General features: G+C 41.1%; 1 protein-coding gene across 1 annotated transcript in view; it reads right to left on the bottom strand.

Moving 5' to 3' along the window:
• CRYL1 (crystallin lambda 1) overlaps positions 1–23,162 on the bottom strand; it is a 29,436-nt gene that overhangs the window by 5,203 nt on the left and 1,071 nt on the right. Inside the window, exons 2-5 of the mRNA XM_075266072.1 lie at positions 13,630–13,737; positions 11,422–11,548; positions 1,323–1,484; positions 149–343 (exon numbers count right to left, since the gene is read on the bottom strand). Of these exons, the coding sequence (XP_075122173.1) occupies positions 149–343; positions 1,323–1,484; positions 11,422–11,548; positions 13,630–13,737 (592 nt within the window). The remainder of the gene's footprint in view (positions 1–148; positions 344–1,322; positions 1,485–11,421; positions 11,549–13,629; positions 13,738–23,162) is intronic.

Genomic DNA, 23,162 nt, shown 5'->3' with positions numbered 1-23,162 from the left:
TCAAGAATGTGCCCCGATACAAATGGTCTACAACCCCCATTTTGGTCTCCTCACGTTACAGATTATATCCTATAGTTTTCCATAAAAGAGCAAAACAAAAAATTCCATCACCATCTGCAACATACTGGAAGCTGTGCACATACAGTACCTGGACAAGTCTCCAGGCCTCACTTATCACTGCATACTGGAGTCTGTTCAACACAAAGCCATCGGTCTCCTTCATAAGTTTTACAGGTGACTGACCAATCTTCTTCATGAGAGCATACGTTCTCTCCACAGTGTCTGGTTCTGTCTCTGGGTGGGGAACCAATTCAACCAAGGGAACATAATATGGTGGATTCACCTGTTAAGCAGAACAAGAGACCAGTTATTAAATTCCAAAGTCAATGAATATGATCCATGTTTGCAGATGGTCAGACAACAAAACCAATCTCTAAATTATCACGATAATGAGCCCCAAAAGGTTTATGGATGTGGCTTTGGAATCATTTGCCACCAGGGTCTATTTCTTATCTGCTGCCTTTTACTGAAGATATATCCTATATGTACAGTGATAACCACACAGCTGACTATGATGAAACAGATGTGCCTATGCTCTATATAGCTGGATATGGAAAGTGGGTCCTCAGAATAATTTCCTTGGGGAATTTGAGGAACATTAATGCAACACATCTTCACTTCAGATTTCAAAGTTAACTAAGGCTATGCTGCAAAACAGACTCAAACAGACTCCAAAGGCTGTGAGCTAAAAATGTGCCACTTATCCCAGAAAACTGGTTTAGCAGAACAGTGCTAAATACATGTTGCTGAAAGAAAAATCCCAAGATGGCCATTGAGAATACAAACCTGTAAATGGATATGGGAGACAAGGGCAATTTTGTCTAACGGGTGGTAGTAATAGATTTGAAGTACATAAAATTCTAAAGTTTGTCATAAACTGATGTCTTTAACATCTGTGGTGGATAAAAACCTCACTCAACTATCTTTAGCAGAACTATTGTTGGCTGAGTATCTGATGTATATCATGGTACTCCAACTCCATCTACTGTTGGGAAAAGTAGTGTTTAAATCCAACATAAGCATGTCCATCCTTAGTTCTCAAGGAAGATTAAGCTGCTCTCAGAGGTATCTGGTAGAGCTTCCTCTTGATGCCAACGTCGAACACCCGGCAGTAGGGATTATTACCTTACACTAAACCAAATATGGGTCAGCAATAACCAAGAATCTCTACCAGCTACATCAAGATCATGTAACCAGCTCAAACAATTACACTATTATATGTAAAGTCACAGGGATTATCTGCCAAGCTGTTTAGGACTCACAGGATGCGCTACTATGCAATTCTTGACATGTCGAAGTCCATGAAACATCTTTGTTGGCGAGAGGCAAGAGGTTGAACTGCTTATTATGGCTGAATCGTTCACATGACTGTCTATGTCAGAAAATATCTTCAGCTTTAAATCCAGATTCTCTGGGACACATTCCTAAAAAAACAAAAAAAAAAACAAAAAAAAAAAAAACAATAAATAGTTAGAACTACAGTCATTTTTATTAGATGAATCTTCAAGCCCTGGCATGGATATTTCTAGAAATTAGTGGGCTAGGTTCACACTTGCCCTGGAGGATCCCAATGACGGAGAACCTGTCCACGAAAACCGCAGTTACCCACAGACACTAGACCATATTGGGGTCCATCTAGTATCTGATGGGATTCCAAGGTTTTTATAGCAAAACCGGCAGAGAGAACAGTCCTCCAAGTAGGACTTGTCCCAACCGATGCAGATGTGACCCTAGTGCAAGTCTGAAAATTTGGAATTACAAATTGAATGCAGTTACAGTTTTAGAAAAGCAACACATTTAGAATCTTCTGTTCACATTCCTACCCACTTATTCTCATGAAGAGTCATCAGAACCTGAGATGTTAAACTTGGCAGAAGTAAATAATTGGTCGCCTCTGTGTCTAAACATAGGGGTGGCATTGACTATTGGTGCTTGAAAATATTTTGAAGCCTGATGGAGTGTTCCATACTATAGATATATATTGAATGGTCCTACATAGCTCTACTGGAAGTCTCCTTTAGCAGCAGGATCAGAAACGTAAAGTCTGTAAGGGAGAGGGATGTTCAATTGTGTCCATCAGCAATCTTGGGATCAGGTAAGCAAGTTACACCTCCCTGGACAACCCCTATAAATGACATAGGCAGAAGGAGCCCCCTCTGTTGGTTGTCCATTCACTCCAGTGTAAATAAACTGTGGCAGCATGAGCGGTGTGGAATGATATGATGGACCAGGTTGCAGGACAGGTCTCCAAAAAAAAAATAAAAAAAAAAAAATAGAAAAAAAACAAACAAACTGGGCACTCACCGTTAGAAGAGCATGATAAAAATTTTAATCTTTATTTCAGAAATCCATGTTAAAATACATACGGGAGGAGGCACGCCTGAGGAGGAAGAGCGACAGCCGTTTCAGGCAGATAGCACTATTTCAAGCTCAGCAAAAAAAAAAAAAAAAAAAGCACTGCCTGAAACGGCTGTCGCTCTTCCTCCACAGGCGCGCCTCCTCCCGTATGTATTAACATGGATTTCTGAAATAAAGAGTCAAATTTTTTATCGTACGCTAATAGTGAGTGCCCAGTTTTTTTTCTATTTTTGGATTGTATATGGACTTTCACTTACTGTGAGCACCACCAGTGCATTGTATTGAGTTTACCCCTTAGCTATTGAACAGTTTGCATGCACTAAGTAGTGCCATCTCACTCTATACTGATTGCAGGACATGTCTGCCTAGGTGGTGGCAGCTGTTTAGAAATATCAGGTAGCAACAGCAGTACAGTAAATGGAAAATGAAGATGGGGAGAGTCACCACTATTTGGAGGCATCAGCCTGAGGTGAGGGAGTCCTCCTCGATGCCCGATTAATTTTGTCAAAAGTAATTTTTTCAGAACTGCTCTCTATAATGAACTGAATCACAGATCCTTCACTACATCCACCATCACAGTAATGCTTCGTGAACAAGCTTACAGCACCTTATATAGCGTATGTGACATCAGCACTGTAAGGTGTCCACCTGCTACTGTCTATTGGCTGCCAAACATGACGACTCACAAGACATGTCTCTTCTGCATTACAAGTTGCTGTGGCCATTTTCATTTGTCTGAGACAAATTGTCATTTGTTCAGTATCATTTAAAAAAAAACAAAACAAAAAAAAAAAAACACAAGACTTAGAGATAGAAAATCTGGTCAAACTCAGCTGGTAAATAGTTTCCCTCATCTCTAGAGGCAACCATGAATACAGGAACTTTGGGTTTCTGACAGATGTCAGACTATACAGTCATTTGTCTTAGTGGCCAGATTATCTTCACATACATATAGTGACCCGATAACCTTCCCACAATAAGGAAACCATGTCAAAAACCCAGCCAAGTCCCAGACCATAAACAGTTCCTGCATTCATGGTCAACTGATTGAGACAAGATGTCACCAATAAGAAGTTAGAGCAAAGTCTTTAAAATACTGAAAATTTTTTAGTTACTTATATTTGCAAAAATGTTAAACTTAAAGGGGTATTCCCATGTCCCTTGCTCACCAGTCTTCACCGCTGCAAAGACTTTTCTCCCTGGTTTTTGATGTCAATTGGTGGGCGGGGTTTCATATGCAAAGCCATACTGTGACTATCTCCAGCTTAGCTCCACCCCCAAATTGTGTAGCTCTGCCCACCACATAGCATGATCCTATGGAACGACTGAAGGGCCTGTGATGTCAAAGGTCCTATAAAACACTTGGATTTAGCTTGTTCTATATAGAGTCTGCTAAATCCTAGTGAGCTAAGGAACCAGGTCCCACTGGGATTTAGACTGCTTTATATAAGAAAGCAGCACTCATTCCCCCCCTCCTTTATCTGAGAGCAGGAAGCTAGGACACAGGAATCCCAAGGGCCATAGAAATGCAGTGTCAACAATGAAGTGAATAAATAAGAGTGGACAAACAAAGCAGTTTTGCTGAAGCAGTGTATTTAGGAAAAATCTTACATCCACATTAACAAGCAGTATAGATAGGATCCTTGTGATGGGACAACCTCTTTAATTGTCTACAAGCCTAAATATAGTTATGTTATGATAAAACCTTTTTATTAGGCAAACACGGGGAATTAATATTGGGCACTATTTAAGAGAGCACACATGGGGTTTACTAACTTAAGGTGGCATACAGGAACAATATTAAAGATATGAACTTATTCTTCATTTCCAGTAGATGTTTATAGTATATACAGTATAATAATTCAGGGTAGCAGCTGTTTGTGCAAGTGGAAAAAACGTGAGTAGAGTGCCTGGAAAAGTGAGGAGCCAAAGAGGCCTGTGCTGCAAACAGAGGCGTCATTGCTGTAAAGTCATCATGAGGGTGCAGATGGAAGAAAGCCTTTTTCCAGTAAGGCTGAGCTTGTGCAATGACGTTTCCCATTCCATCTTGTTTATTCATTGGCTATTGAATTGGCAAACAAAATAGTTTCACCCCAAGGGAGTGCGCTGTCTGCTAACACGATATAAAGCAATACAAGTTGAAGCAGAAACTTATAGAACTATTTGGGCTTAATTTAAAGAGCAAGTTAATCCAGATGATTAAAAAGTAAAATAAAGTCCATGATGGATTTTGATACTATAATTCAGCCATTCCCAACCGGGTGCTGTGACACTGGTGGAAAGATGGCGGCATCTCATCATTCAACTAGATCAGTATCCTTAAGAAGCCAAAGTAGTTGAATACAATTGGGAGCAGGAAGCCTTTATCTTCCTGCTCCAATGTTCATGGACTCTGAAACCTAATAGGATTGTTACCAAACCACTCCTTTCCAATAAACATATGAGCAGGTCATATTCATGTGCTTGTGTCTTTACAGTCATTGCAGCAGGGTCTCGCAGACTGTGACAAATAGCATTGTCATTGTCCATCAGATCCCTGCTTAGTAATTTCTGATGGGGGCACACCGTGAACATGATGTGGTGCCTGTGATTGCCCCCAACATTTTCCATTATTACTTATTGCTCCGAAGAGAGAAGGGTCCCCGATCAAACCCAAGAGGCACCAGAAGGGTCAGGGCACCAATGGTCTCCCCGTCCAAAAAGAGACCTCTTGCGCCTATCCTCCACAGCCTCTCACCCCAGTTTTCTATCAGGAGCCAACAACTTACCCACCTCCATAGAAGCAGAGGTGGGCTTGGCGTCAGGAAAGGAGGGAACCTAAAGGCCACTACTTCCCATAGACTTCAGGAGGGTCCCATAAGAGCGTCTGCATACCCATCATCCAGTGACAAAAAAAATAAATATGAACACAAAGAAATGAGCAGGTTGCTGTAACACGGGCCGGTCTACCCATTGGATCTATAAAAATTCCTGAAGCAAGGTAGGAACTGAGCATAAAAGGGCAAGTGCTCACAAACTATGAAAGCTGGAAGTGGGACCCCCAGTGAGTTTAGCCACTTCAGGAGTCACCATCCCTGGGACACTTCAGCACCTCAAGCTTTCATGCTCAAAAGCCTGATGGCTTTGAGTCCATGGCTTGCAACCCACCATGTGGTGCTCTGCCCTCCTTCACCGGCATTATATTACCCCACTAGAATGGGTTGCCACTCCCACTGGAGGAGGCAGTTACTAACCAGTGACAGGAACAGATACCACACTTGATCTTAGCCAAAAGACCAAGCCTAGACTCATTCTAAGTCGTTACAGAGATATACATTATATTTATAAAAAAAAAAAAAAAAAATTGCTTATACTGAAGAACTTGTGTAGACTACGACTGCATGCAGTTACAGCTAAACCCATTAAAAAGGCCTCTGGTACAACTTAAACCAAGACCAGGAAATCTGATACATAAGTGAGACAAGAGTAAAACCCATCTGCAGCTACAATATTCCCTACCAGCCTGTACTAACCTCCTTCAGGTTTGACATGTGTGGTTCAGGGTGGATCTGGAGTAGGCCTCAGTTGTAGATCCTGGGCCAGAAAAAAAAAAAAAAAAAGCTGCAGTTCCTGCTTCTAGTGCAGTTCCATGGGGTGAAAGGAGGTGGATGGTTCTGTCCTAAAACCCTGAGTCCGGTGTAATATTGCTCGTGTGGCTGGAAGTAAGCCACATGGTTATCAGTTCTGTTTAGTTGCTCAGATTTTTATTCAGTTTTTGCCTGAAGTTACGGCTGTATTTTAATTTGCTCAATTTGTGCCTGACGTCAAGGTTCATTTATTTTCCATTTTTTTTCTAAATAAACCAGTTTGCTGCACATTGTGTCCCTGTCTTGAGTGTTTGGGTCCACACCATTGCCTCTACTGAGCTACCTTCCCCACAACACTGTACTAATGATTTATGCAGAGTTTAAGACTTTACAGTTCTACCACCATACTAGCCTGCATTCTGATTTGGGAATATTCTGGACTAGTGAGCTTCCCATACGGTACTAAATTTAAGGATTAATAAAATGTCTAGAATTAAAATAATGCAAGAGGAGGAAGCCTTGCTAAATCCCAAATTTTAATGAGTGTTAAACTGTCCTAATCTGGTAATTGCAGTACTTAGCGCAGATAGATTCTTAGAAAACACAGTATTCTCTTAACAGGGAATAAAATTGTTGAGTATTATATAGTCGCCTAAATTAGATAATTTCAGGAGATTATTGTAACAATGTATAGACATGAATTTTTTTAATCTCATTATGTAGTCACCTTGGCCAATGTGACAATAAACTTACTGACGCAGTAAGGCATCAACATACAAGCGGCACCCACCCTGGCAGAGTTTGTTTTGTACTGCCAAGGCATCTTGTTTATTGTACCAAGATGCATGGTCCTTACTCAAGACCTTTATCAGTTCTAAACACAAACGGATATCAGAAGGAGCTCTTCCGTGCGAGAATTCAGCTAATAAATAGAGATGAGCGAACACTGTTCGGATCAGCCGATCCGAACAGCACGCTCCATAGAAATGAATGGATGCACCTGGTACTTCCGCTTTGACGGCGGCCAGCCGCTTAACCCTCCGCGTGCCGACTACATCCATTTCTATGTGAGCGTGCTGTTCGGATTCTCTACTAATAAAGAATCTTTTTGAACTTGAATCCTTGTGTTGCAGAAACGCAGCTTTTTTTATGTAGATTTTGTTGTGGTTAGAGGCAAAGTCAAGAATGGCTACAAAAAGGAATAGGAAAGGATTATTTTTCTAGTTTCTGGTCAATCCACTCCAAAAACTGCAACAGAGTCAGCAACATGGTGCTGCAATCTTAAAGAGGTTTTCGGTTCATCAGAATTAGATTGAAGAGGGTCAAATACCCGACACCTCCACTGTTCAGCTGATAATGGCAGTTGCTGGAACAAACAGGGAACTAAGGCAGAAACAGCTCCACTCTAATGGCCAAACTAGGTTGGTTACTGCAGCTTGGCTCCCATTCGCTTGAATTTTAAAACTGGATTATTACAGAGAAAAGGAGCGCCAGAGTTTTATGCTAAGCAAATTTTGCATTTAGATATTACTTGGTAAGCAGCCATTAACCTCAAGTCTTTCCAACACATGTCTGAATCAGGGCGGGTTCACACCTGCACCCACTGGCTTTAGCCAATCTGGCAGGTTTCCATCTTCGTCCCTGAGAAACTGGACAGGCGATGGAAACCCGGTGGTCAGTTTTCAAACCCATTCACTTGAATGGATTTGCAAAGTTACCGCCCGTGTCTGTCTTCTGCCTCTCTGCAGCAAAACAGTTTTTTGTTTATTTTTAACTGGACACAGTCCTGCATGTCCAAATTTGTGTCTGGTAAAAAAAAAAAAAAAAAAGTTTTGCGAGAGAGGCAGAAGACGCACACAGGCGGTCACTTTGCAAGCCCATTCAATTGAAAAGTCCTGAAAACTGACTGCTGGGTTTCTTTCCCCTGTCCAGTTTCTCAGGGCAGAAAACGGAAACCTGCTGTATTGGCTAAAGCGGAGAGCAGGCGCTAGTGTGATCCCACCCTCAGTGACTCACTCGTCAGGTGGTCAAAGCTGCAATAATGCTTCTGTATGCGCCTCTTCTGCTTCACAGGGCAAGTGATGTCAAATTCATTGGTCATATGGTCTTTTTGCAACTTAGTCCTTCAAGTGAAAGGGACTGAGCTGTAATACCAAGGACAGCCACTATGCAATGTATGGCACTGTGCTTGGCAAGTAGCAAAAAGGCTGCAGAACTTCTCTAAATGCTGTTGTCTCTACAAACAGCTGGTCGTGGAGGTGCTGGGTGTTAGATGCCATCTGATCTCATATTGATGACATATCCTAAGGGCAGTTAATTAACTGCCATTTCCCTTTTTTTGCAAATCAGAACATCAGAAGGTGAAGCACAGGCTACATCATACAAACGTAGTGTTTTTTAAAGTTGGCAAATGCTGATCCACAAAAACCACTTGAACTTGCATTTGTGGATTGCAGAGAACGGGGTTCACAGAGAATGATTTCTGGAGGTATTTGAGGCCATGTAGTGGATATTCAATAATCGATTCATGCCTGGTTTTATTGCAGTGCCGCCTGAGGATTTGTAGATCATGAGCTTCCAATATTGACAGTCAGCATTGTCCTTATGGATTTCTCCACCTCTCACAAGTGTAGGGGATCAGACAAGTCTTTTTACTGATGCGTGATGGCAGAGGACATACTGACATGTATTTTGTGGATCAGTATTTGCAGGTTGTACAAAACACTATGGTCGTATGCATGTAACCTCACTGTCACCTACTGATAGATGTTCTATTGTTAATAAAATATGGATAGGAGTTTTCTTAAAAATTACATTCTTGATTTCTTTACAGATTTCCAACTTTTTTGGAACAGGGCTTGTATTCTATAGGCATGTACATTTTAGATAACCCTAACAAAGCTTCATTTCTTAAGACTAATTATTAATTCATTAGCCTATAAATGCCCGATATAAATCTCTCAGAGAGACTACTCAATATCATTATGCAATAAGTGCCATCACTATCTGGTCCAGGGACTCATCCCATTCCTATGAATTTGCTTGTGTTGCTTAGCCTGGCTGCCATTTTTCTTTCCCTGGATGAAACCTGTTATTACTTGAGCAAGTCATATTAAAACATAAAAGCAAACTTCTAAGAAGCGCTGCAATTTCTGCTACTTGCACCACGCCTCAGCAACAGGGCAGGAAAGTATTTAGAGGAGCCTGCGTCATCACTTCTCCCGGCTTTTATAGCTACAGCTCCTGAATCCATTACCTTCCCTTAATACACCATAATCGTGTCTATTATCATATACGCTGCAGGGAAGAAATCATTCATAAAGCTTAGTATATGGACATCATAGGGAGTCCTCCTGGCAAGCACTGCATAGAAAGTAGTCAACAAACGTTCCTGCAGACTTCCAAGTTGTTGAACTGACCACCCATTGCTAAGGCAGATCGTCAATTTATAATGGGAAGGGGGGGGGGGGGTCGGACATCCAGAAAAAAGGGCAGAACTCAACACAACAACCTCTTTATAAATCTACCTTTGCAGCATACTACACTTCAGCCTCATTTATTTGATCAGGTTAAGCTGCAATACCACACATGGCCACGAACATATGATGTCACTGTGCAGAGTACATTAGTGAAGTGTGTGGTACTATAGAGAATGCTACCGTCCCTTTGTTTGATGATTGGTAAGAGTCCCGAAAGTCATTTTTATCGCCTATTCTAAGGATCAACTTAGAATTGTAGAACTATTCTCTTAAGGAGATAACACTTGAGAGGTCACCAATATCTGATCAGCAAGTGTCCGACACCTGGGATCTCCACCGATCAGCTGTTTGAAGAAACTACAGCATAGGGCACTAGCTGATTTTTCTCATCTAGTGGAATATGAAGTTTCTGCCTCACATTGAAATGAATGGAAGGCAGAATTTTTTGTGGTGGATTCTGACCAAAGATTCCCTTGTGTGAATCTGCCCTTACAGCCAGACGTGATGGTAGCCATTGCTCCTTCAGTAGCACAATCCACTATCCCAACAAGCAGAGCAAACAGGAATTGGCACAAACTAATAAAGAGGAAGAATAAACATCTCCAGTGCAATGAAATTGCACAAGCTGGCACATTACAAAATCCAAAACATGGCACCTGCCCCTACTTGTCTATGTGAGACATCAAGGACGTTTGAGGAGGTTAAATAAGGTGTTGCAAGTCGCTCTTTACATTACACCGTACCCAACCAATGTAAATAGTTTGATCTCCTGATTCCACATTTTTGCCTAAAGAATTTTAATACAGAATTGAAGTGACCCCTCATCTCATATCTGCCCAGTTCTTTAGAGAGTGTCGGATTTAAAGATTTGTTCAAGGTTAAGGCTAGAAGTTTTCCACTGTGAATAAATAGCAAAGTGCAACAAATCCAAAAGTAAGACATTGAATTCCAAAGAGAGAAACCCTGCGGTAAAAATCTGCAACAGAATCTGCAGCATGGCCTTATTACTCTTTCCCTTACAGGTTTAGATAACGCCACACACAAGCATTATACTGTAAATTCTTCTGAACTTCTGCTGCAGATCTGCACTGAAAATCCAGAACACTACAACAATATGAACACGTTTAAGGAGATGGAGGTGCAGAGAGTTCAGGGGGTTTGGTCTTACAGGGTCTTCTTGGCTCCTAAATTAGAATTTCTATTTGTCCCTGCCATCACCGGCTGGTTATTTTCAGATAAACAGACTAGTTATGTGCTGCATCAGTGGCTGAATGTAAGAGACCAGACTATCAGATACTGTAGACTTGCAGAATACTCCGTAAAATGAACTGGACTATTTAAGGACAAGTATTGGGAAAGACTTTCCTGAACTTGCAGTACAAGATTGGATTCCTTGCTTGGCACAACATATACAGCTCCTGCATAGAGCTGTAATAAGCCTGTGTGCACAGAGCCAAATCCATATCAAGTTTACTGACCTGATGTACCCATAGAGTTAGCAAACCACCAAAATAAGGAATAGCAGAGCATAGAGGCCAATCTACGACTCTTATAATATGATAAACTAGTCACCGGAACATGGAGATAATCCAATCTCCCCCCCCCCCCCCCCCAATGGTTGTCAGTGGGCAGGATATGCAAGTGTATGTGCCTATTGCAGAGGCAAAACTATACCAGATGTCAGAAGACTATAGTGCAATTTTGACATATGCACCATGAAACAGTGTGAACAGTTTAGACCATATTTCTGGTTTAGAGTTTTTGCATTTTTCACAGTTCTGCCACTGCAGGTGTAAATTCTGACATAGTACAGGGTAGTCAACAATAGCTTTATATGTAATAAAAGTCATTGCATTGTCATATAGTCAAACATTCCTGTACATAAAACCTTTGGCCCAACAACTTCCTACTAAAATATCCAAAGCTGTAAAATGGCAAGAAAACCCCTAGTATCTTACTTGAATGAATGTGGCGCCCTCTAATGCCGACTTTAAATCATTGAAGCCACTTATCAGAGATATTTGCTCCTCGCAGCTCAGGCTTCCTCTCAACATTCCTGATTTTTGCAGTTCTTCCATCTGCTTCCTGGAAGGTAAAAAAAAAAAAAAATAAGATTCTCATCCAGACAATACTTATTTTATTAAGAGATCAGCTTCCAGCAACAATGAGTTTGTGGCCATATGTGACTATTACATCATAGTTCTGTACTCCACCACTGTCACAGGGGGCCATGGACAGAGCGCCAGGGAAAAGAAAGTTATTTTTTTATTTTACACCTCCCTCAGGCTACATAGGGGTTGGTTTGCAGGGTAGACCACCATAGATTACTAAAGGGTTAAAAAGCACCAAGACGCTAACGTTTTGTGCCAGCTATATTTAAACAAACCATAAATTCTAAATCTAATAAAAATATGATTGTGACTTTAGAACGGTTTTTGAAGTTTTAATGTGATGGGGTTAACATACAGGATTTGCCTGTACGCTCAGTGATGAGAGCATACGGTGTAGATTATACATAGATGGGACATACATGTCTTGATTGCGCTGCCATTTTCTAGACTGAAATTGATATATGAACGGCATTTCTGGATCCTCCAAGTGTAAATAATTCTATCAAATATTCACATTATTGCACTTTCTAAGCTTTCTGGCTCATGTACATTTGGAACACTTTAAGTACCCCGGGGCAGGTCTGTAATTACAGACTTACCAACAACCTCGTAATCCCTGCACCATGCTCCTAAGCAATACCCAAGACATCAAGTCACAGCCCCTGACATGTAGTGCACAGGCAGCTGGACAGTTTTTTGTATTTTACTCTGCTGCCATCTAGTGAACAAGAACATGTATGACAAGCTGTACAGTAAACAAGGGACAAGTTTATTGTCTTTTGCAGGCCACTTCAAATTTATTTATTTTTTTTGCAATTTTGTTTAGTTATGTGTTGTTTTTGCCACACTGTTCCCAGGGCATACACCGATGGAGAGGGTCTGCATCATATATGAAGAGGCATGAGAAGAGGAGAAAAAAAAAAAAAAAAAAAAAAAAAAAAAAAAACCACACACACCTAGATTCTTTAATCCTGCCTGAATGTTAGCCAAGCTTTGTATACAAGTCACAGCTATCGGATATGCTGTACACAGCAAATAACACACAAATATATATATATATATATATATATAGACCCGACTCACCCTTGTGACAGTGGAGATATATCAGTGCAGAAATATCTCCAGCAACTGTGCACATACCATCAAAGCCGACATACTGTTGGTGCCAGAGAACATGAAACATCCTCTACCACCACTTTCGATTAAAATAGTCGGAAGTGTCGTGTGTGCAAAGAGTGATGTCCATACCATAGTCACAACAAGACTGATTTAAATGCAGGAAAATTTTTTATATATATATATATATATATATATATATATATATATATATATATATATATATATATATATATATATATGAAAGCCCCAGCACTGGTGTATCTTTGCAGTAAGTTGGGATGAGTCCCCCTAGTGGCCTTGTGCAGTCTTGATGACTTCCCCAGTGTGTTTCTTGTGGTTAAACTTGGGTTTTCCAATTGTCAGATTTTTTTAAATCAAGTCTCTTACTTTAGCACTGAGATCGTTTTTCTGAGGGTAAGTGTTAAACATGATGTGAACTGCCACAGTCCTAAAGAGCTAAAACTTTAGGGATCCTAATGAATATTGATACCAACACAGGAAAAAGTGATCCCTTGAGGGAATATTTCTACACCTCACGTGCTGTGATGTTACGTAGGAGGCAGAAATTCATGACACATGTTTAGCTCCAGTAAGGTGTGCCCGACATGTCCTGGCACCTGCACAGACGTATGCCCTGGCAACAAAAAGTCCCCAAGCTAGATACTGGGGAATGCATTAGAAAACGCAAGATTTGAGCAACATTTTGCCATATTCACTTGCCGTAATGGGACCTATCCATAGATGCACACGATAGTCAAGTCTGCCACCACCAAAATCTCTTCTATATCACTTACAGTATATGCTGTTGTAAAGTATGGCTGAACATCTAATGGTGAGCATAGCATTTTCGGTAAAGGGCAAAGAAAAAAAAAAAAAAAAATCTCTCTTCAAGATCTAGCAGTCCAGTTTCCTGTTGGTAATATTTGGGTATCATACCTTATATCCTCCAGAGCAGTAGTGACTTGTTCTTTCACAATATCGTACAGTCTGACTTTAAAGCCCCCACTTGCGAACACCATGGCCCAGCTGCGACCGATGAGACCACTGAAAGAGAAAGTATATAGTGTATAGCATGTCCATATATATTCCATAAATCCTGACTATGGCTTCTTTAAAATGGGTTTTTGTGCATAACATCAACCCCTCATTATCAAGCTAAATCATCCTTGCCATTTAACTCCCAAGGGTGCATTCACACAATGTAACGCATCGCTGATTCTTGCATGATAACTCTTGTAAAGATCAGCGCTGCAAAACAGAAACCCAGCAACTTCAATGGGTTCCATTTAACGCACGTAATACATTGAAATCAATGAGTTAAAAAGCCTCCCATTGATTTCAATGTGTTACGCGCGCCAAACAGAACCCAGTGAAGTCGATGGGTTTCTGTTTTGCAGCGCTGATCCTTACACGAGTTATCATGCAAGAATCAGCGAGGCGTTACATTGTGTGAATGCACCCTTATATGCTGATCGTAGCACCCAAGTCATTTTACAAAATAAATAAAAAGCAATACGACATCGCAGGTAAGTCAGTGTAACTGAGGGGGGGGGGGGGCAGGGGCTTTTTAACGTTCTCTCCGTTGTCCTGTGAAACTGTCAGCAAAGTGTAGTGCGGAGTCTATTCAGTGGCTGCCATCATAGTCTGCTGATGGGTCTACAGGGCAAATCTAAAGCTGTTCTAATCAAGACAATCCCACTGCATGTGCCCCGTTTACATATAGGAATGATATCTAATATATTGTATAATTTCTCCAGAACATTTGGCAGAATGGTGAGGGAGACCTTGCACAGGCTCTGGAGGAGAATATGCTGCTGGAAGTGAACAGCTCTACTCTATACTCACATGTCCCAGTAGGTCAGTGGATGAAGATCCATAAGAGCCTTTTGATGATATAAGCATCAGACCAAGATTTCCTTTTCTTGTATGAACATCTGATTCCTCTACATCTACTCTCCAGACTTTAAAAAGAGGCAGACAAAGGCCTCAAGTAATGGCCAGTTTCCGCAGTATGAAGTACTCGAAATACATGAGTTTCCTGCTACATGAATGGGCAAAATTCCAGGCTTGGTCTCGGTCCTTAACTAATGGCCAAGACATTTACTGGACTTTCCTCAAATTACTGCAATGGCCAGTTTTTTGGAGACGTACTCACAAACATGTGAGTTTCCTGCTGCATCGTGAGAGATTCCAAACGGTCTCTGTTCTTCATCAATGGCCAAAACGTTCCTCTACTAGTATCAAGGGTCCATTGTCACCAGGGCCACATTTAAGATTTGCAGACTTCTACTTTTCACACCTTAACCCTTTCACTGCCAAGCACGTAGTTCTACATCCTTCTAAGGTGGCACATCAGTAGCCGAGGATGTAGCTACTACGTCCTCCATACTAATGCCAATATCTCTGGACTGCATCAACATATCTTGATGCTTTAAAATGCATTTTAAAGAGGAGAATCTCATCTTTAAAATGATACCAACTTGATGATACAACTTACAGTTGGAGCAATTCACTGTTGAAAATGCTATTTGGCATTGAGATCCAATTGCATCATTGATCTCAATTCCTAACAGCATTTCAACAGTGAATTGCTCCAAAACTATAAGTTGTATCATCAAGTTCTTGGTATCATTTTAAAGATGAGATTCTCATACTTTTGCTGTCTGTCACATACAGATATAATATAATTCCCCCCTGAGCTTTACTAGTGGGGTATTCTTATGTAATACCCCCTGAACATAACCAGGAAGTTTATTGGCGTTGTGACCCAGACGTTTACCATTGTCCAGCACCAAAATAAAGTCGCACCAAACATTTACACAACATATACAAAGTCATGAATAAAGTTTACATTTCACCCAATCCCTGTCCTGTCTATACCTGAGCTTTTTACAGTAAAATAAGTCTAGTGATACCTGTTACACACTAAAATAGTAATAACGATTATCACTAGAGATGAACGTATAGGTTGCTAAAAAAAAATTTATAGGGGGGAATGGAAAACATTATGTGAAGTCCTATTTTGGCGTTTCTTTACCACCCACCCCTGTAAATATTCTCGTGTGGTATGTATGAACTCCTCATATCTTGCAGTTTTTTGGACAGTACATTTGGTTTGCAGAAAAGGATTGCTTGAGTCACACTTTAGTGGCAAATTTGAGTTTTTGTGCAATTTTTGCTAGCAATCTGTTTGCCGCAATGTTGCATGAAGGTGGTTGTATATATGAACTATTAAATTGTTTTTATATACGGTATGTAATCCGGAAAAAGTTAGATTTCGGTATCACAGTAACAGCTTGCAAGATGCAGTATAGATTTAACATTCGTGAATATTAGCAAAATCCTGCTTGTCTTCTGTATTTGGGAGTCTGAACTCTTGTTGTAGACACACACCTTAAGCTATTATTTTAAATATATTTTGTATATGAATGAGATTGAACATGAGTTTTAGGTGCATTTCCAGCTTCTAAGCAGATTTTTGTTCCTTCCAGTTCTGGTGATTTTCTGAAGACACGTGCATGTGGGTGCAGGCCATAGTGATATGAATGAACTCTGCACATGTTGAACTCTTATTTTTAGGAGGTTTGGTGCATTTAATTTTGTTTCCGCTTTTAGCAACTAATATACATTTATTTGCATTTTTTCATAAAACATTCACTTTAAATCCAAATTGCATGAAGGTGCCTGTTTGCATACAGTACCAAGTGGCATTGAGACAATGCTGTAGGTGTCTACTTTAATATATAAGTATGGGGGGGGGGGGGGGTTGGATGCTTTTTTAATGTTGCAATTTAGGTTTGATTTGTCCATCTCAAAACTGAAAATTGCTCTGGGTACTGGAGGTGCAAAATTTCCAGAGACCCCTGGCAGTGAAAGGGTTAAATGAAGTTAAAGAGGACCTTTCATCAGATCGGCCACATGCAGTTTTACATGTACTGTGGAGCGGGGAGGAACGCCCCCTCCCTCTGCTCACACAGCTCGTCCATAGACGAGCATTATCAGGAGCGGGAGGGGGGAGTTCCTCTCCGCTCCACAGTACAGCGCGATAGGCACTGCTGGGCAGAAGGACGTTCCTGGCTAAGTGTCAGAAACGCCCTTCTGACTGTAAAGCGCTACGGTACCGGGACCGATAGCGCTTTACACCGGGCACAGATCGGGAAAGCTGAGTGCGCTGAATTCAGCGCACTGTCAGCTTTCCAGCAGTATATAGAACTGCATGTGCCCGATCCGATGAAAGGTCCTCTTTAATAAAGTCATTGACTAAAAAACAGCTGTGTATCTGAGCCCATTTCTTCATCTCCATCCTCCTTAATAGAGCAAAGGTAGTCAAACTAACATTATAGGAGCCTTGGCTATGGTCCTTAACCCTTTCCTGAAATCTACCATAATAGTATGGTGGATGTCTGGGATCTAAACATAGCAGATGCTCAGTAGAGGAGTGCCTGCCAAAGCCTCAGGTCTCTGCTGCATTATATTATACAGCATAGGGACAGCAGCAATGCCCACAATCAGTCCCCGCACTGATCATGGCCATAAAAGTGTGTCACCAAGTAGAAGCTTTTAAATGAAATACATCATCCTGAAACTAGGGAATTATGGTAATAAGTCCCAGGGGCTGCTGCCAGAAGTTGGTAATTGTAAATAAATCACACACACAAGTGACAAGGACCCTGGAGGAATAGATGGAGTGGTAGTTGTGAATAGCGTTTGTGGCAACTTTCAGGAAACTGTTCTAAAGGGTTTGGAAAAAGCCTGTAAAACAGAGCAAACCAGAATCAGCGAGAGTTAGTTTTGCTGTCAGTTGTATAACAGGTATGCTCTCACAATCTCTTATGATATTCTAAACTAGAGTCTGCAGGTCACTGCTAGTAAATAAGAAGTAAACTGATTCATCTGTCGAGTGTAGTAATATATAACGTTAGATATGTTTCAGCTACATAGGATGTCCTAAAGGCACTACCAGGTAAGGCCGGGATCACATCCATTACAGTGACTATTGCAAATAGTCGGCCTAAGAAGGGCTTCAAGTCCGACTTTAGTTCAGCAGCTTCAACTTAGAAAAACGGATACTTGGGGGGCGATCATATTTTAGTCCATGGGGTCCTTTGGACATTGATGTGCACAATGATCTTCCAAGTGCTAAATTTAATGGCGACTTCTCTTATTCTTCAGGATCTCTCAGCAGCATTTCTCCTCACTATGCTCTTCTCAGTCTACCTCAAGGACACCCCTTATCTTTCAGTGTATTATTTGTGGGTTCTGTTTCTTCCCCTTGCGGTCAGGATTCCTCATGGCTCAGACACACACACACACTATATTTCATAAGCCATCACCAGATTTGGCTTATGGTATCATCATGCACGCCAGTGGAGTGAGTATGTATGGCACCATTTTAGAAGTCCAGACACAGAGGACCAGAGCAGACACATGGGCACAGATGTGAACATGGCATAAGTCAAAATGGTGAAAATAATTATTGGAGCAAGATAATACTGGTATTGGTTTGGCTTGTTGAGAGGCTTTTGATGAGAATTAGAGTGGTTGTTTTTTCCTAACGGACAGTCCCAGGTAGATGCAACAAAAAAAAAAAAAAAAACACCTAATTTATTAAAGTGTAAATAAAACCAAATCCATTCTATGCGCTGTTTAGTACCATTGTTTAAGAGTGCAAAGATGGGACAAGAATAAACAGTGCATAATAAGTGTGACCAGGAGGCATTGGGGGGGGGGGGGGGGCACAGAGGAAAACAAGGTGGAAAGGGAGATCCGAGACCACACAGAGTACAATATGTATCCCAAGGGGTGCCAAATCTAATGGAAGGCAGAAACCAAATGGTTCATACTAGCCATCAAATACTGTAAGCCGATGGCTAGTCAGTTAATGGAGGGGATGTACATCTCCCCCAGACTACTAAGGTGGGTGGAGATGAGAAAACTCCAGGAATGTTTGTTTTCAGCAGACAACTTTCATCTGTGAGCATTTTGGTAAATGCTCAGTACCGGGCTGGATTTTTAGGAATGGCAGGTAGTGGCACCTGTCATTCCACCCCCCTCCAGTCCACACTTTGGGGATGTTCTGAAAGCAACTCAGCAGCAGAGAGTCTACTCATTAAGGTAGGCTTAAGAAGTTGCTTCAGCAGCAACACTTGGGCAGAGCTTGGCTGGAGAGTGAAAGAGAGGTCATATTTTTGGGGCTGTGTCCTGAATGACTCTACTGGCTTTTGGATTTCTGTTATTCTAAGTGAGGTAACCTATTCTATGTTTAGTTAGAGCCTAGCCGGGCAGGGATTTATTTTTGTATTGTTTCCTTTTGTTGCTGCGCTACTTTGAGTGAAAATAAAACTCTACCTTTGTTTTTGAATAAAGAAACTGGACTTGTGTGTCTATGCCGCCCCACCTAGCAACCCCAGACCCTGACAATACTTAGATTCTCAGATTACAGATATTTGACGTAATCAAATCGGCTTTATTAGCACGTCCAAATGGTTATTTGGTATTGCCAAAGCTAGTAAAGTGTGTGTGTGGCTGATTTGGGGTATAACAGTCTGTGGAGTCTCATCTTCCTCTTAGTTGGTGACAGCTGGACACGTATTGGGCAGCGATCTCCACAGATCAAGAAAACTCCAGGAGTGTTTGTTTTCAGCAGACAACTTTCGTCTGCTGAGCATTTTGGTAAATGCTCAACATTGGGCTGGATTTTTAAGAATGGCAGGTAGGTTGGTAGTGGGACCTGTCATTCCACAGATCAAGATGATCAGTACTGGACGAGGGAATTGAAGGCCTTACAACAAAAAGCCAAGTAGGATGATATTAGTAATGTCCTGGAAACCCCCCCCCCCCCTCCAGAAACCTCATCAAATATAAGGAATCTTATAGGTTAAGACATGTAGTGACAAAGGTAGAGCTTTTATTTTGAGAAGAGAGCTAATTCCTACCTTTTCCAGAACAGCTTTACATGTCCTACAATATGGAGACAGTGTCCCCTTGATCAGTCAAACCAGAAAACAATGAGAGGATGCCCATGGCAGCCACCATATGTACATTGCACAAATACCTGTACAGAGTGACTGATCCCATGCATTTGTAGAGTCTACGGTTCAGAACCAAAAGTATTTTTTCTCTTTCTATCATTTTGCTGGCTACCCTTTAACCAATCTCAAGTAACCCTTTGGTCATGACTGACAGAACTCAGTCACATATTTCAAGTGAACTCGCTCTGTTTGTTCAGTAAGTGTCCAGCACTTCAGTAAAGCCTTTATATTACAAATTGGACTTTAGTGGTAGATCAAAGTTCTTACGCAACCTAAGGCATGAGCACCAACAACCAGATAGTTACTGTTTATCAACCTTTGTGTATACACTGATGGAAAATTTACTATAACGTAAAGCCCCTTATGTGAAGATTATTAGGACGAGGCTAAATATTATAGAAGAGTCAAAAGTTGATTCATCTTTTTACTTTACAGATACCCAGTATTTAGTGTTCGTAGTTTACCAAAATGACATCTGGGGATACCAAGTTTATATGGTTTTATTTACATTTTTACCCCTTAAAAATCCAAAACTGTGCCAATTTTTCTAATAGTTGCAATATTTTGACACCCATAACTTCTATACTTCTGTGTACGGGGATGCACAGGGCGTCTTTTTTGCAGGATCAAGTGTAATTTTTAGTTATAGCAAATTTTTCTCAAAACAGTTTGATTTTTTTTCCTGCTACAGCATTTACCGTACAGGAAAAGTATTTTTATAGATATGTAGAGCGGGCAGTTTCAGGCACAGGGATACCCAAGGTGTAGGCGTTTCACAGTATTTAGGTACTTTTATATGTGTTCAAGGGAAAAGGGGGGGGCGATTTGAATTTTTTTTTTTTTAATTTTTATGCATTTGTTAGACCACCTTGGGGTCTTGAACCCCAGGGGGTCTGATAACTAATGCGATGCATTACAATGCTAATGTATTGTAAACCAAAACAGCTTTTCTATTGCAGGCTACATAGAGTAGCTTGCAATAGAGTCCAGTGAATGACAGGCTGGGGAGCCTTCACAAGGCTCTCCGCTGTCATGGCAATGGGATCCCAGACCCAAAGCTTGCTATGGGTGCAGCTGGGAAAGTGGTGCCTCAGTCAGCTTGAGTAGAAAGGGGAGGGGGAGGGACCAAAACCTACACTTCTATACTGAGTGATGCAAATGTTTAAATTTTTTTTAACTGATCCATTTAAAAAAAGCCAATTTCCTATTCACCTATGGATTATTATTTTTTTTCCCGTTGAGAGATTAAAAGTTATGTTTTACTAAACTTCATTTGTAGTTGGTGCAGAACTTTTCTTCTGTGGAGGTTACTGCAGTTCAAGTCCTAAGTCCAGGGCTTATTGTTTCATGCACCAGCTGTAATGCAAACATGGACTTTAATTAAGGTTTGATACAAGTGGTGAGCAGTTTAACTTTTTAGTTTGACTCCTTTTCAAAGCTAGAGGTTTGCCACAAATATAATCACACACACACTAATATAATCATACTGAAGGAAAGTTATCTAATATCTCCCATGTGAAAAAAAAAAAAAAAAAATAAGGGGAGGGAGTACATAGATTATTGGTGGCATTGTAACTTAACTCCACCTATGGAGGAGGCTCTGTTATGTTCTGGGGCACTTTGCTCCATTTGGCACAGGGTGTCTTGAATCTGTGCAGGGTACAATGAAATCTCAAGACTATCAAGGGATTCTAGAGAGAAATGTGCTGCCCAGTGTCAGAAAGCTTGGTCTCAGTCACAGGTCTCAACAGGATAATGACCCAAAACACAGGGGGAAGGAGAACACACCCAAGAATGGCCAAGAGGAAAACATTGGACTATTCTGAAGTGGCCTTCTATGATCCCTGACCTAAATCCTATTGAGCATCTTTGGGAGGAGCTGACACATCCCGTCTGGTTGACAGTTACAGGAATCGTTTGATTGCAGCGATTGCCTCAAAAGGTTGTGAAACAATATTAAGTTACGGGAACCATTATTTGTCCAGTTTTGTTTTTGTTTTTTTTTTTTTGTTTTTTTAATTCTGTTGAAGCAAAAAGCAATGTCTGACAGTCATTTATTCATTGTCACAGAATTTTTTATTTATTACTACTTTTGACAGATTCAAGTTATTTCTGTGACCATTGTGAGCTTTTCTTCCATTAAACGAGGGGACCAACAATTTTGTCCATGTGTTTACATCCTATGGAAACGTGCAGTGCATGATTTTTACTAAGCCTATAACCTATGCCACTAATACCTTTTGGTCCACTTTTTGTAGCAATACTGGAGGGGGGGGGGGGCGTTTCCCCACTTACAACACTTGGAGATACTTCTTTCACAGATCTTCATTTGGCAGATTTTTGAGTATTAAATTCCAGTTTAAGGAAAGGCCAACATCTTATATGGGTTCATGTGAGGAACCCGACTAGGATACTCTATACTGCACTCCTTCAATTCCACAGTTAGGGCAGGGTCACACCTGCACCCCGGTCTCCGCTTTGTGGGTTTCCGTCTTCTGCTGACAGGAGACGAAAACCTGGCAGTCAGTGTCCGCCTGTGAGAGTCTTCTGGTCTCCGTGGCAAAAGTGTTTTTTTTTTTTTTTTTTTAACCAGACAAAGTCCTGCATGTTCGGTTAAAAACAAAACAAAACACGTTTGTCACGGAGAGGCAGAAGACGCTCACTTTGCAAACCCATTCAAATGAATGGGTTTGAAAATTGACTGCCGGTTTCCATCTCCTGTCCAGTTTCTCGGGCAGAAGACGGAAACCTGCAAAGCGGAGACTGGGGTGCAGTTGTAAACCCGCCCTTAGTTGATGCTTCACACTATCCCTCAAGGGGATCCTACAACCAGAAGCCACAAATCCATTGCCACCCAACTTGTGTTTTGGCTATTGCCGCTTCACATGGGACATGTCATGCAAAATGCAAATAGTATCACACCAAACACTCCATGTGGCAAGGATTGACTTTCATCCATTTCCACCCCTCCCAATATGGCTTAAGCTCCATACACATGGCATCACAGATGAAGGCAGACCCAGCAGCTACTTACTATAGAGGCAGAGTCCCTTCACGCATTGCTATGTGGGGTCTCTGAACAGCGAGCTACTGTGGAGATATTCTTCCTGAAAAGTAGTCCTGCTACGAGTTTTGTGCTTCTGCAGCAAACAGAGTGAGAGCAGGGAGATGCATCATAGGAAATGTAGTTTGCTCCACAGATTCACTGCATGGAAATAGCAGCGATACAAAGAGCAGCAAGTAAAATAAAGCAAGAAAAGGTTGCACAAGGGAAGAGTGAAGATTTACAGCTGCTGTGGCTGTATCTGCAGATAATTTTTGAAAGCTGGATAAGGCCCAATGTAGCATGCTGTAGAGGGGGGGAGAAGAAAAAAAAAAAAAAAAAAAAAAAAAAAAAAAAAACCTGCTGGAAAAACCACAATGGAAAGACCTCACTTT

This window comes from Leptodactylus fuscus, chromosome 2 (assembly GCF_031893055.1).
Source record: "Leptodactylus fuscus isolate aLepFus1 chromosome 2, aLepFus1.hap2, whole genome shotgun sequence".
Classification (NCBI taxonomy): domain Eukaryota; kingdom Metazoa; phylum Chordata; class Amphibia; order Anura; family Leptodactylidae; genus Leptodactylus; species Leptodactylus fuscus.
The sequence above is the reverse complement of the archived record's forward strand: the minus strand, read 5'-3'. Positions and strand labels throughout refer to the sequence as shown.